Below are 15604 nucleotides of genomic sequence, written 5' to 3' on the forward strand. Positions count from 1 at the left end.
ATTGTAAAAACGTCTATTCTACCTAAAGCCATCTATAGAAAAATCGCAATTCTGATCCAAATTCCAACAACATTTTTTAATGACATGGAGAAACAAATTACAACTTCATATGGAAGGGAAAGAGGCCCCGGATAAGTAAAGCATTACTCAAAAAGAAGAACAAAGTGGGAGGCCTCATTCTACCTGATTTTAGAACCTATTATACCGTCACAGGAGTCAAAACAGCCTGGTACTGGTACAACAACAGATACATGGACCAATGGAACAGAATTGAGAATCCAGACATAAATCCATCCACATATGACCAGTTAATATTTGACAAAGGCCCCAAAACAGTTAAATGGGGAAAAGACAGTCTTTTTAACAAATGGTGCTGGCATAACTGGATATCCATCTGCAAAAAAATGAAACAAGACTCGTACCTCACGCCATGCACAAAAACTAACTCAAAATGGATCAAAGACCTAAATATAAAATCTAAAACAATAAAGATCATGGAAGAAAAAATAGCGACAACGTTAGGAGCCCTAATACATGGCATAAACAGTATACAAAACATTACTAACAATGCAGAATAAAAACTAGATAACTCGGAGCTCCTAAAAATCAAACACCTATGCTCATCCAAAGACTTCACCAAAAGAGTAAAAAGATTACCTACAGACGGGGAAAAAGTTTTTAGCTATGACATTTCTGATCAGCGCCTGATCTCTAAAATCTACGTGATACTGCAAAAGCTCAACTACTAAAAGACAACCCAATTAATAAATGGGCATAAAGATATGAACAGACACTTCACTAAAGAAGACATTCAGGTAGCTAACAGATATATAAGGAAATATTCATAATCATAAGCCATTAGAGAAATGCAAATCAAAACTACAATGAGATTCCATCTCACCCCAACAAGGCTGGCATTAATCCCAAAAACTCAAAATAATAAATGTTGGGGAGGTTTTGGAGAGTCTGCAACACTTCTACACTGCTGGTGGGAATGTAAAATGGTACAACCACTTTGGAAATTGATTTGGCACTTCCTTAAAAAGTTAGAAATAGAACCACCATATGATCCAGCAATCCCACTCCCTGGAATATATCCTAGAGAAATAAGAGCCTTTACACGAACAGATATATGCACACCCATGTTCACTGCAGCACTGTTTACAATAGCAAAAAGATGGAAGCAACCAAGGTGCCCATCAGTGGATGAATGGATAAAGAAATTATGGTATATTCACACAATGGAATACTACGCATAGATAAAGAACAGCGAGGAATCTGTGAAACATTTCCTAACATGGTGGAATCTGGAAGGTATTATGCTGAGTGAAATTATTCAGTTGCAAAAGGACAAATACTATATAAGACCACTATTATAAGAACTCCAGAAACAGGTTAAACAGAGAAGAAAATGTTCTTTGATGGTTATGAGAAGGGGGAGGGAGGGAAGGAGGGAGAGCAGTTTTCTCTAATTTGATAGTAGATTAGAACTATTTTAGGTGAAGGGAAAGACAATACACAATGCAGGAGAGGTCAGCACAACTGGACTAAACCAAAAGCAAAGAAGTTTCCTGAATAAACTGAATGCTTCAACAGCCAGTGTTGCAGGGGCGGAGGTTTGGGGACCATGGTTTCAGGGGACATCCAAGTCAATCAGCATAATAAAATCTATTAAGAAAACATTCTTCATGCCACTTTGGAGAGTGGCGTCTGGGGTCTTAAACGCTAGCAAGCAGCCATCTAAGATGCATCAATGGTCTCAACCCACCTGGAGCAAAGGAGAATGAACATCAAGGACACAAAGTACTCACGAGCCCAAAAGACAGAAAAGGCCACATAAACCAGCGAGTACATCATCCTGGGACCAGAAGAACTAGAGGGTGCCTGGCTATAACTGATGACTGCCCTGACAGGCAACACAACAGAGAACCCCTGAGGGAACAGGAGAGCAGTGGGATGCAGACCCCAAATTCTCCTAAGAAGACTAGACTTAATGGTCCGAGACTAGAAGGACCCCAGTGGTCATGGCCCGCGGACCTCCTGTTAGCCCAGGACAGGAACCATTCCCAAAGCCAACTCTTCAGACAGGGATTGGACTAGACAGAAAAAGATGCTGGTGAAGAATGAGCTTCTTGGATCAAGTAGACACTTGAGACTATGTTGGCATCTCCTATCTGGAGGGGAGATGAGATGGAAGAGGGGGTTAGAAGCTGGCGGAATGGACACGAAAAGAGAGTCGAGGGAAGGAGAGGGCTGTTTCATCAGGGGGAGAGCAATTAAGGCGTAAAGTAAATTTTTGTATGAGAGACTGACTTGATTTGTAAACTTTCACTTAAAGCACGATAAAAAAAAATTTTTAATGTTAAATTATAGTCACAAAAGTAGACATTTATTTAGTTCTTGAATTTAATTTGAAATAAGATAGCGATCAACTCCATTTAATTAGGTTTCAAATCAAGAATGATGCTGAATTTTATTTAGATGCCTTTCAGCGTCTATGGAGGTAATTATATAATTTCTTTTTTTGATTAATTACTTGTAGAATTAAATACTTCCCAAAATTTGAACCTCCTTGCTTTCACGAAATAAACCTTATTTGATCATGGTGTACCAGTCTGTTACTGTGCTATGAGGCTCTGTTTGCTACTATTTGCGAGTTTTACATTGATACTCAGAAGTGAGATTGATCTGGAATTTATTATGTTCAATCTTTACCATGTTTTTATATAAATATTATATTCATTTCATAAACAGAATTTGTAAGCTTCCCTTCTTTCTCTATGCACTAGAACATTTTAAGTAGTATTAGAGCTTTCTATTACTTAAAAATGTGTTAGGATTCCCCTGTGAAGCCTTCTTAGTCTGGTGGCCTTGGTGGGGTTAACTCTTTGACAGCGTCTTCTATTTCTTCTATAACAAATCATCTATACTGATGTTCTTATTTTGGTGACTTTATTTTTCTTAAAAAAATCATTCATTTTAAAATTTGCATAGAGTTCAGCAAAGAAGTCTCTTATTATTTTTTATCTGTAGTTATTTCCTAGTTATTTCTACTGGAATATTTGTGCTATTTCTTTTCTTGACTGGCTAAGCTAACAATTTATCTATTCTGTTGCTACTTGTTTTAACAAGGCAAGCTGGAAGGTGAAAAAGCCTTTAAGACCAAAGGAATCAAGTTCTGCTGTCCAAAATATGCACCCTATGGGCAGAAAGCTGGCTCTAAGTCCATGTAGGAAGCCACTTTTCTCCTCTGCCTCCTCACAAAGAGAACAAAAGTGTGACTACCACTACCACCTCCATGCCCCTTGCTCCCTTAGGCCCAGCAGTATTCAAAACACATTCACTTGATTGGTCTCATTCGGTCCCAATAAAAAGTAGGTGGCATTACTCCCAAAGGGTTCCAAGTGGAAAAAGGCTTTATCAAAAGAAAATCACTGCTCTCAAAGGAATCAGGAGGCCTAGTTCTAGCCCCACCCAGTCAGGTCTCTGCCCTCCAAGGCCTCAGTGTCCACACACCTAACATGACAAGGTCTGACCGACACATGTATGATTGGAGGTCTCACCAAACTTTAAGAAGAATCAGAAAAACTTCTGGATGGAAAAAGCATAGTGCAGAGAACTAGTGAGCATCGTCTTCACAAAGCACTCTGGATGCCCTGAGCACGTCAGCTCAATGATTATAACACCCAGCGTGAATGATCTTGATACTAGGTGCCTATTTCTTCTTTCACGCACGGCCTTATTTACTTTGAATCAACATACCTCTTTTTGGGGGAGAACAACACAAAAGCTTGACTCTAGATGTTGAGACAACAGCAAATAGTGGATGTGGCCACTGCCCCCTCTCCACCCCCACTCCCAGTTCCCCACCCCTGGTGGGAAATGTGTCTCAGAGCCCTATACTTCAACCAGCAATTCCGCTCCTAGGAATTATCCCAATTCACTTATAATCATGAAAACCTGGACACAAGCCCTAAGTCCACAGTCAAGGGGCTGGTTAAATAAGTCCTGGTGCATTCACAGGATGGAAGTCTGGATAATCAGCAAGCCAATCTTCAGAAGACTATTTATTAGAATGGGTGAAGGGTCAGGATACAGTAAGTGAGGGAAAAGCAGGTTACAACACATCAAGTATAACCCTATTTTATACTTACACATACACACAAATATTCATAGAAAATAGACTAGAAGTAACACTGTTAATAGTGATTGTATTTGAAAAGCTGGTAATGTTTGTTCTTTGAGCTTTTACTATTTTCTAAATTTTCAACAAAGTGTATTATTACCTTTATAATCAGAAACAAAGTTACAAAAGAAAAAAAAGTCTGACCTCTTTACCTAGTGTGTCTTCTCATGCTCCCACGAACAAGCATGGCTGGAGCATGGAGGACACTGACCTGAGAAGATGCCCCACTGGCCTTTCACCCTGGCCTCAGATTTCCTCATCAGCCCTTCAGCACAAGTGAAGTGTGTATAAAAACTATGTGATGAGCATGTGGGTTTGAGGCTGGTGGAATCTCACTTTTATATTCTATGAGTCAGAAGGGCCCAAGAACCTGTGAAGACCTTGAATATGAAACCACTAACTGGCAAAAGGAGAAAGGAAGACCTCCCCAGACAAGGCCACAGAAAGCCTGGTGAATGCATGAATACCCGGTGTCCAGCTGTGCTATGCAGAGAGGCGTGATTCTTCTCCGACCATCTGCCGTCCGAGTCTCAACTTGCTTCTTTAAAAGATTCTGGCAGGGTAGAGTAACATAAATGAATGGAAGTTTTCTGCCAACTATTTCTTAAGTATCAAAAAGTAAGTCTTCTAGGAAACACATTCTAACTTCCCTTCCTGGGCCTTTTTGGGACAACTAAACTAAGCCACCCCATCAAAGAACAAGAATTTTTTATCAGGGTACGTGCTCAATTTCCTACACGAGGAAGCTCCCAGTTAAACCCCTCAGGTAACTCCCTCCGCATCATCAGTACCTCCGGCCTGGCCAGGTTACCAGAGCAGTAAGCCCACGCCAGCTGGCCACCCCTGCCCAACAGCCATGGGGTTCGGTGGGGAAACTCCAGGAATGAGAACTACACCCTTGAGTCATATTCTTATCTCTAGGAAGTAATTTTCAAGTTTTCTTTAGTCACAGAGTCCTCTCCTCCACTGAAGGCTTACAAGCAGAGTTCTTAATCACACATTATGTCTGAATCACTTAGGAGAGGTTTGTCAACTTACACAAGCTCCTGGAGGTAATCCCAACACCTCCGACCCCATCCCCTAGTGAACCATGGGCTTCCAGAGAAGCCCAATGTCTAACACAGATGAAGAGCCTGAAGCCCAGTGGCATTTCTTAGAAAGGCCAATGGGTGAGGTTCAATCAGAAGTTCCTACAGGAGATGACCTCCTCTAGGACAGGGAGGCTTTGGACAAAGGTGCTTAAGGCCCCATTAATGAATCATGAAGCTGAGGGCAATGGGGACAACTGGCCACAAGCTGGCTTACGTCTGGGTCCTGTGCCAAGCTCAGTACAGAAGCACCTCATCACCCACTGTCACATTCTGTCCTGAATGCCTGTGCCTCACACTGTTCCCCTCACTGTGTCCCTCTTCCCTCCCTGTGTCTGAGCATGTTCCTGTGTCCTCAGCGCCACCAGGCCAAGCTCTCACCTTCCTGATGTCCTCCAAACTCTCCCCGTTGACTGCAACTGAGGTGGCTGAGCCTGTCTCTCTGGCTGCCGCACTCTTTTGATCCAGCTGCTGCTGCTGCCTCCGCTGATACTTGAGCATTTCAGGGTTTTCAATGACGGCTGTGGAGAGCTGGGCCTCAGTCATGATGGCCAAGCTCTTTCCGTAGGTGGACTGATGAATGCGGCTCTGGAGGAAGCAGAGAGAGGTACAAGAAGCCAGGTGTAAGCGGCAACACCCAATACTGCTGATGTAGCCTCTCCTGGCTGACAGCAGAAAGGGACCTGGGCAGATGACCCAGAGCCCTGGATGCCAGCTCTTTGCTGCCTCCAACTTATTCTGCTTCTAACTGATTAGGTAACTCTAATCTTTCACTACATGTTTATACCCTCTGTGTTTCTACAGGTGGGGATGAAAGTGAGTGAGATAACTGACAAGAGAACACCTACCACACGGCCTGACAGAGAACAAATGGAAATAAACATTTGCTGAAATGAAACTATGATGCTCAAATCACTGTTTTAAGGCTCTTAAATCACTCCAAGCAACCCAGATACTCTTTGGAAATCAAATATTGAGACCAAGGGTTTGCTTTCTCTGCTCTTGTCTTCAGACATCAGCCCCACATGGAGGTAGGTCCCCGTGGAGTTGCTAACAGTATCTCTAATAGCTTAGCTTAGGTACCGCAGAGCTATGGGAAACCCTCCCCTGGAGCTTTCCCACCTCCATATACCAATCCTTCTGAGCAGAGTCCCTCTCTTCCATCTTCCCAGGTCTCATTAGTCCTATGCCACAACAAGCTGCACAAGAAACCCAGGAGGGCAGAGACAGCGTCCCCAGCACACCATAATTATGGACACTCATAAAGAAGGGTGAGGGGAGACTCATACAGGGTATGCAAATGACCAATGTGGTATTCTGCCTAGGAGCAGGGATTGTGGTTCACAGGGCACTGCCTTACCAGAGGATGCTTAATGGAGAGGGTGGTGGTCCAGGAGGTGTCTTGGGACCTGATCCTGAAGGGCCTGGTATGCCTAAATGTGGCCAAGAACTGCCCTCTTGCCAGGTTGGCTCCTGTTCCCTCTCTTCCACATTCACCCCCTGAATCTCCAGCCAGAATTCAGTTTGGCAATGTTTCCCTAGCGTTCCTCAAACACGGTGTCCCTGCCTGTCACTGGGAAAGGGTAAATGAGATGGGGTTATTCCACAGGCTCCCACTGTGACTCTCCAATGGGCGGGTACACAGCAAACTCAGGTTATTAGCATGATGGTGACAAAGTAGAAAGAAGAACTGAGGCCACTGAGACACTCACTCTTCAGTGAAAAATGACTAACTAGGTGCCAGGCCCTGTTTAGGTATGGGCATGCAGTAAAAGGCAGAGCCCTGCCCCTGAGGGGTTTATGTCTCAGAAAGAGGAGCCGCACAGTAGCTTAAGAGGGAGTGCTGACAAGCAATAGTATCACTAAGGGGAGAGCTGCCTACCTCCACTAGACATTCACAGGATACATTTCAGACCAGTGAGCACATTCCACTAAAAGCTGTCAAAGATCCTTTTACAGGAACGGCAGGGTTCTAAGTCTACGGTAAGTAAAGCAGAGCCTTCCCAGAAGCCCTTGAAGAAGGGCCCATAGATCACACTGCCCTGCACAGAGGGGGCCTGGTCCAAAGGCAGCAGGCCTGGGTTCATATCCACGCTTCTATCCTCGAACCTGAGAGGCACAAATGGTCTTGGCCAAGGATCTGGACATTTTTCAAGGCTTAGTTATCTCATGGATGAAACGGGTAATGAGCCATGTCTTGAAGTGTTTTTGTGTGATTTAAACCAGATAATATATGAAAAATGCATAGCTCAGAGCCTGACATACAGTAAGTGCTAAGAAATGATAAATATTTCTATTGTACCTGCTGCTTCCTGGCAACTATGTCAGTACAGAAAGTGACATGTGCAGGACCCTTGGGAAGTCACTCCAGCTCCCTCCCAGATGAAAGCTCCTAGTGTGTAGCCTATTATCAGCACAAGAGGACACGCCCAAAGAAACTTTATTCTGAATTTCAGACTTTGTTTCCCATAGGAATGGGGATTCATTTTTAAATTAATCTATTTTGTAAAGATAAGGATTACCATCTATAAAAGGCAAACACCCAATACCTCTTTAGAAAACAACGTCTCTGTATCTCACAAGAAGAAGGTCCAGTCAAAGGCACCACTCAGAGCCATTATGGTTATATTTGTGGCCCTGGAGCACAGCAACACCCAGGACCACCAGCCAGCGATGCACCCTTCTCCTACCTTCTCCTCCTCGCTCAGGGGGTCTCCAAGCTCATCCTGGGAGAAGTCTAGGAATGCCACAGAGCCATCCATGGAACACACCAGAATGCCCAGTCCATTCAGAGTCCTGGAAGAGATGACTATCAGCAGCCTGGGAGCAAGTACCTGGGACAGACGCCCAGCCTTAGTGAGGATTGTGAGGCAGTACTCTAGGTAGATGCTGGAAACCACTGGTTCCCTTCTGTGGCTTAAGGTGGGACAATCGCCTCCCAGAGGGCCTTGGTGTCCTTTAGTTCTAATCATGTGTATGAAGTATCTTTCACCAGGTTTTCTAGGAATTTCTTTTTTGTCTTATTTTTGAAACCATTTCAAAAATAACTTGAAGAAGTATGCACCTAAATAAGGTCACTGAGAAACAGAAAACATGCCCCCAAACCTATGTTAATGTGGTTAATGTAACGACAGTGAAGTGGAACCCCACAGGGGTCACATCATTCCTCTTCACTCAGACAAACCCCAGACATTCTCCAGTGGCAAATCCTATAAGGAGCGTGGAGCGCTGTAGCAAACATTCTCACAAGAGCAGGCACAGAACTGTCAACTCCTGAATTCGGTGCCAACAGCACCCGTGAGGCCTGCTCCAGTTGTGATAACTGGAGAGGGCCTGCTGGCCACTGACCCTGATCACATCCTCCCTTGTGTTCCAAGGTATGGCTTCTCCTTTCTCAGCTTATGCAGCATAGCAAGAATCCATCTTACCAGGAAATATCCATGATGGATTTGTCAAACAGCTCATGGATGACAACCAGAGGCCGTTTCAGACATGTGAGCTAAAAGGAAAGAAGCAGCAAACGTTAATGACTGAAAAAACCTTTTCATCTGCTCAGTCCCATCAACACTGCCAGTCATGGAAGACTCGGTCAGTGTTCCTGCTGACAAACAGGGCATATTCAACTCTATTCAAATAGCTGCTGCGATTCTGAAGTGTGAAAATCAAACCCTGTCCAAAATATGCATACCAGAGTGGCCCCTGCCTCAGGATCACAGGGGAGATGGCCTTATACATGGACAATCAGCAGAAAGCAGAGGGGAAAGGGGTTCTGGAAGGGCTGTGGCCCGAGCAGAGGACCAGCCCATGGGTAGAGCTCAGAGAGAATCTATCAGCAGGGGGAGGAAAAGCCACTGAGAGAACCCAGAACATCTCAGGGACCAGGGAGTTCTGGTACACATTACTCCAAGGCTCAGTTTAACTATGTAACTAAGTCATGCTTATTCTACAAAGGGTGCACAGGTAGTATATAAACATATAAAATCAGTATAAAATACCCTTAACCCAAACTCAAAGTAAACTGCTAGTAACATTTCAATGAATTATTTTCTTCTGGTCTATCTTATTCTATTTTATGTAAATATTTATTTTATTCTTTAAAATCTGGCACATGGTTGTGCTTACTTTTCCATCTAATACATAACAAGCATACATTAAATATTGTGTAAAAATCCTTTTTTGATTACTGAATAGTCACCATCTACAATCATCACCTGGTCACAAATGTTGGACTGTATGCAGTCTCCAGGTCCTCAGTTATAGCAGACATCTAGCTCTCCTACACCAAGTGTCTGACTACCCTGTAGACAGGTCCTGAGCAAGGGGACAGTGGGGTGGGTGGCAGGGAACATACTTCTTTTGGGCTCCCACTGTGTGCTGTTGACTCTCCTGCCCACCAGCAGCCTGAGCCTGCTTGCGCAGGGGGAGGAGCTACAGCAACCACAACCTGGAGGAGAGGGCTGGAGTCTGTGCTACACGGAATCCATAAGAATAATGCCCCTCCCAAGATGCCTATCTCTCTCTCCCATAAACATGCCTATAGACCTCTCAGAAATCCAGGACCCATGTGGCCACCTGACCTCACCATTCCAAGAAACACAAGCACCATAGTCGGCAATGATTTGATCAAAGCACCATGAATGGAGCTTTGGGTTCCTGAATCAAAGGTAGAACACACCCTGAACTGCCCATGATGGTACTATAATCCTGGTTCCAGAACAGGTATTAAATGATCTTGGGCCTGAAAAATCAAAATGTACACAGCAGCAGACTATTCTATATCAAACGAATGTAAAAACCACAGCCACAGGATAACCTTCGAATCCATGACTTCAAATCCACAATGCTTATGGGGAAATTGAAATTTTTTAAAGGTTTTTTTTAAATGTGCGTACCTTGGTTTATCAAACTTTAAATCAGTTGGTGCAAAGATGTACCAAGAGTCTACAGGACATGGCCAGGAATGTCATCAACAATAGCAGTCTGCGATCCCAGGGCCCCAGGTATAGCCACCTTCCACACTACCTGTACAGAGGTCTCTTCCCCGTGTTTGTAACCTCAACAATCTGAGGCCCTTTCATTTGATAGAACACCAGCCCCTAGCAAGGAGGCACTTAAGAACTCTTCTGGACTAAGAGACGGTTGTTACCAATGTAACTGATTCCTTTAGGCAGTTTACCTGTCAGATTCTCAAACACTGTAGTTGAGTCAAAGATCGATAACTTAGAAACAGTCACAGTTCTTATCCTTCGGTTCTCACCCATGAACCTATCACGAATATTTACTGAAAACCTGCTACATGGAAGGCACTGAATTTGAGGTGTAGCTCTTCCTCTCAGGGGTTACCATCTAGTGAGGAACACAAGACTCGAAGCCTTATCCACAATAGTGCTGCCTGATAGGTTAAATGGAAACCCTGCTGGCACAGTGGTTAAGTGCTATGGCTGCTAACCAAAAGGTCAGCAGTTTGAACTTATGAGGCCCTCCCTGGAAACTCTATGGGGCAGTTCTACTCCATCCTAATAGGGTCGCTATGAGTTGGAATTGACTCAATGGCAACAGGTTCAGTTTTTTTTTTTTTTTTTTTAATAGGTTAAAAATGGACAAATTAATGGAGGTACCAACTAACTATGTGAAGAAGTAAACACTAGGAACATTCTGCATGCCTTTTTTTGTGTCAATAAGCACCTATTTATCTTGGTTATACAGATGCTAGAGGGACTAGCTTCCACCATTTGTCTGTCAAATGGTTTAGCTTCCACCATTTGTCTGTTAGCTTGCTGTATTGTGGTGGCTTCCCTGTTGCTGTGTTGCTCGAAGCCAAGTCACCACTATTTCAGATACCAGCAGGGTCACCCACGGTGGACAGATTTCAGTGGAACTTCCAGACCAAGACAGACTAGGAAGAAGGACCTGGTGATCTACTTCTAAAAAAAAACTGGCCAGGGAAAATGTTATGAATAACAGCAGAATATTGCCTGATATATTGCTGGAAGATGAGCCCGAGGCTGGAAGGCACTGAAAATACGATACAGAAGAATTGCTTCCTCAAAGTAGGCTCAACTTTAATGACGTGGATGGGGTCAAGCTTTCAGGACCTTCAATTGCTGATATCTCACAATTCAAAATGAGAAGAAACACCTGAAAACATTCAATAATAACTGGAACATGGAAGGTATGAAGTATGAATCTAGGAAAATCAGAAGTTGTCAAAAATGAAATGGAATGCATGAAGATTGCTATCCTAGTCATTAGTGAGCTGAAATGGACTGGTATTGGACATTTTGAATTGGACAATCATATGGTCTACTATGCCAGCAATGACACATTGAAGAGGAATGGTGTTGCACTCATCATTGAAAAAAAATCTCTACATCTATCCTGTAGTACAATGCTATCAGACATAGGATAATAGCCATACGTTTATGAGACCAGATAATAAAACTGTTATTCAAATTTACACACCAACCACTAATGCTGAAGATGAAGAAACAGAAGATTTTTACCAACTTCTGAAGTTTGAAATGGATCAAACGTGCAATCAAGATGCACTGAAAATTACGAGTAACCAGAATGTAAAAGTTGGAAACAAAGAAGGATCAGTAGTTGGAAAATATGGCCTTGGTAATAGAAATGACGCCAGAAGAGGCATGATAGAATTTTACAAGACCAATGACTTATTCATTGCAAATACCTTTTTTCAACAACATAAATGGCAACTATACACGTGGACCTCACCTATTGGAATATACAGGAATCAAATTGACAATATCTGTGGAAAGAAACGATGGAGAAGCTTGATATCATCAGACAGAACAAGGTCAGAGGCAGACTGTGGAACAGACCATCAATCGCTCATATGCAAGTTCAAGCTGAAGCTGAATAATGTTACAAGTAGTCCATGAGAGCCAAAGTATGACCTAGAGTATATCTCACCTAAGTTTAGAGACAATCTCAAGAACAGATTTGATACAAGGAACCCTAATGACCGAAGACCAGACGAGTTGTGGAATGACATCAAGAACATCACACACGAAGAAAGCAAAAGGTCATTCAAAAGACAGGAAAAAAAAAATGACCAAAATGGACGTCAGAAGAGACTCTCAAACATGCTCTTGAATGGAGAGTAGCTAAAGCAAATGGAAGAAATGAAGTAAAACAGCTGAACACAAGATTTCAAAGGGCTGCTCAAGAAGACAAAGTATCATACTGAAATGTGCAAAACTTGGAGTTAGAAAACCAAAACGGAAGATGATGCTTGGCATTTCTCAAGCGGAAAGGACTGAAAAGAAAATTAAACCCTCAAGTTGCAATACTGAAGGATTCTATGGGCATATATTGAACAACAAAGGAAGCATCGAAAGAAGATGGAAAGAATACACAGAATCACTGTACCAAAAAGAATTGGTCGACGTTCAACCATTTCAGGAGGTAGCATATGATCAAGAACCAATGACATTAAAGGGAGAAGTCCAAGCTGCACTGAAGGCACGGGCAAAAAACAAGGCTCTAGGAATTAAAAGAATACCAATTGAGATGTTCCAATAAATGGATGCAAAGCTGAAAGCACTCCTTGTTTATACCAAGAAATTTGGAAGACAGTTACCTGGCCAACCAACTGGAAGAGATCCATACTTGTGCCCATTCCAAAGAAAGGTGATCCACAGAGCGTGGAAATTATCAAACAATATCATCAATATCGCATGCAAGTAAAACTTTGCAGCAATACATCGACAGGCAACTGCCAGAAATTCAGGCCAAATTCAGAAGAAAACATGGAGTGAGGGATATCATCGGTGATGTCAGATAGATCTTGGCTGAAAGCAGAGAATACCAGAGAGATGTTTATCTGTGTTTTCTTGACTATGCAAAGGCATTTGACTGTGTGGATCATAACAAATATGGATAACACTATGAAGAATGAGAATTCCAGAACACTTAACTGTGCTTGACCTAGACCAAGAAGCAGTCATTCAAACACAAGGGGACACTGAATAGTTTAATACCAGGAAAAGTGTGTATCAAAGCTGTATCCTTTTACCGTACTTACTCCATCTATATACTGAGCAAATAATTGGAAAAGCTGGACTACATGAAGAAGGACATGACATCAGGAGGAAGACTTATTAACAACCTGCAATATGCAGATGACACTACCTTGCTTGCTTAAAGTGAAGAGGACTTGAAGCACTTACTGATGAAGATCAAAGACTACAAGCTTCAGTATGGATTACACCTCAGTATTAAGAAAACAAAAATCCTCACAACTGGACCAATAAGAAACATCATGGTAAATGGAGAAAATAATGAAGTTGTCAAAGATATTTTACTCGGATCCATAATCAACACCCAGGGAAGAAGCAGTCAAGAAATCAAATGACATATTGCACTGGGCCAATATGCTGCAAAAGATCTCTTTAAAGTGTGAAAAAAAAAAAAAAAACAAGATGTCACTTTGAGGACTAGGATGCACCTGACCCAAGTCGTATTTTCAATTCCCTCACATTTTTTTTTTTTTTCACATACATGTGAAAGTTGGACAACGAATAAGGAAGACCAGAGAAGAACTGATGCCTTTGAATTATGGTGCTGGTGAACAACAGACTATACCATGGACTGCCAGAAGAATTAACAACTCTGTCTTGGAAGAGGAAACCCTGGTGGCATAGTGGTTAAGTGGTAAGGCTGCTAACCAAAGGGTCGGCAGTTCGAATCCGCCAGGCGCTCCTTTGAAACCCTACGGGGCAGTTCTATTCTGTCCTATAGGGTCGCTATGAGTCGGAACCGACTCGACGGCACTGGGTTTTTCTGGGTCTTGGAAGAAGTACAGCCAGAATGCTCCTTAGAAACGCAGATGGCAGGACTTCGTCTCATGTACTTTGGACATGTTATCAGGAGGAACTAGTCCCTGGAGAAGGACATCATGCTTGGTAAAGTAGTGGGTCAGTGAAAAAGACGAAAACCTTCAACAAGATGGACTGACACAGTGGTTATAACAATGGGCTCAAATCTGGCACAGGACTGGGCGGTGTTTTGTTCTATCATACACAGGGTTGCTATGAGTCAGAACCGACTCAGCTGCACCTAACAATAACAACGTTTAGCTTTAGTATAAACTGCCACTTTTCCAAAGTGCTTGTACCAGTTTAAATGCCCATCGATGTATTAGTTTCAACTAACAATATTCTTGCCAACACTTAGTACTGGCTTTTTTTTTTTTTTTTTTAATTTTAGTATTTCACTTCTAGGTATGTACTCAAAAGAAATTAAAACGTAAGTCTAGAAAAAGACTTATAGACTTCTACAATAATGCTCATATCAGCTTTAGTCATGGTATCTCAAATCAGGAACAACACCGATGTCTATTACAGGACAGTGTGTAAACAAATGATGGTATATTCACATAGGGGAACACTACACAGCAATAATAAAGAATATAAACCCACTGCCGTTGAGTCGGAATAAAGAATATACTACTGTTAAATGCATCAATATAGATGAATGTCAAAAACATCCAGAACGAAAGAAAACCAAGATACGAAAAAGTAAATATGGCATGGACTCCATTTATACGAAGTTCAAGGTCATGCAAAACTCATGGATGGTGACAGAAATTGCTAGAGCGGCTGCCTCAATGGGGCGATGAGGTCTTGACTGGGATGGGACAAAAAGGAGCATTATGGGATGGTGGTTATGCTGGCATAAATATACAGAAACTCACCGAGCTGTACATTTAAGATGAATGTACTTCATGGATGTTACATGTTGATATGAAGATTTTTTTTAAAGGAAGCAAACACAACATGCCAACTATACCCCCCCCCCCCCCAAAGCATTCCCCAACTTCAGACACAAGAGCTGCTAAGCACTGGGCATCAGGGAGTCCTCTCCTGGCTGGGCCTCAGGCACCTGAGGGGCACGAGCACACAGGCTGGGCCCAGGCCCAAGCTCCACCACTTCCTTCTTGGGTAATGAAAGGGCCTGCAGGCTTCCAAGGAGGAGCTGACCCTTAGAGACCAGGACGGAAGACGGGAGAGACCAAAAGCAGTATGTTTCTCCTATCTTCCAGACTCTGCTACCTTCATCCAGCCCTCCCACACCTCCCCACCCCCGCAGCTAAAGCTCATGGTGGGGGCTCACCCAGACAGAGAGCGAGCGGTCCTTGCTGCCCACGGCACAGCAACAGTATGGGCAGCTGGGCTTCGCAGAACTTCCATTCTTCTGCTTCTTTTTGAAGATTTTGGGGTTGAATTTCTAAAGCCAAGTAACAAGTGTTAAAATAATGAATCAAGGATGTATCCCATGTCCAAATATCAGAAACATACCAAACCCC

The 15604-nt window shown here is 42.9% G+C and overlaps 1 protein-coding gene across 4 annotated transcripts in view; it reads right to left on the reverse strand.

The window, feature by feature from the left end:
* The window catches only part of LOC126066134 (protein HIRA), a 115664-nt gene that overhangs the window by 47592 nt on the left and 52468 nt on the right, over positions 1 to 15604 (reverse strand). For all 4 annotated transcript variants that reach the window (XM_049867028.1, XM_049867025.1, XM_049867026.1 and 1 more), the window contains 5 exons: positions 15412 to 15525; positions 8703 to 8773; positions 7965 to 8070; positions 5656 to 5862; positions 4654 to 4739 (listed from right to left, as the gene is read on the reverse strand). In XM_049867028.1, the coding sequence (XP_049722985.1) occupies positions 4654 to 4739; positions 5656 to 5862; positions 7965 to 8070; positions 8703 to 8773; positions 15412 to 15525 (584 nt within the window). The remainder of the gene's footprint in view (positions 1 to 4653; positions 4740 to 5655; positions 5863 to 7964; positions 8071 to 8702; positions 8774 to 15411; positions 15526 to 15604) is intronic.

Source organism: Elephas maximus, chromosome 22 (assembly GCF_024166365.1).
Source record: "Elephas maximus indicus isolate mEleMax1 chromosome 22, mEleMax1 primary haplotype, whole genome shotgun sequence".
NCBI classification, from domain to species: domain Eukaryota; kingdom Metazoa; phylum Chordata; class Mammalia; order Proboscidea; family Elephantidae; genus Elephas; species Elephas maximus.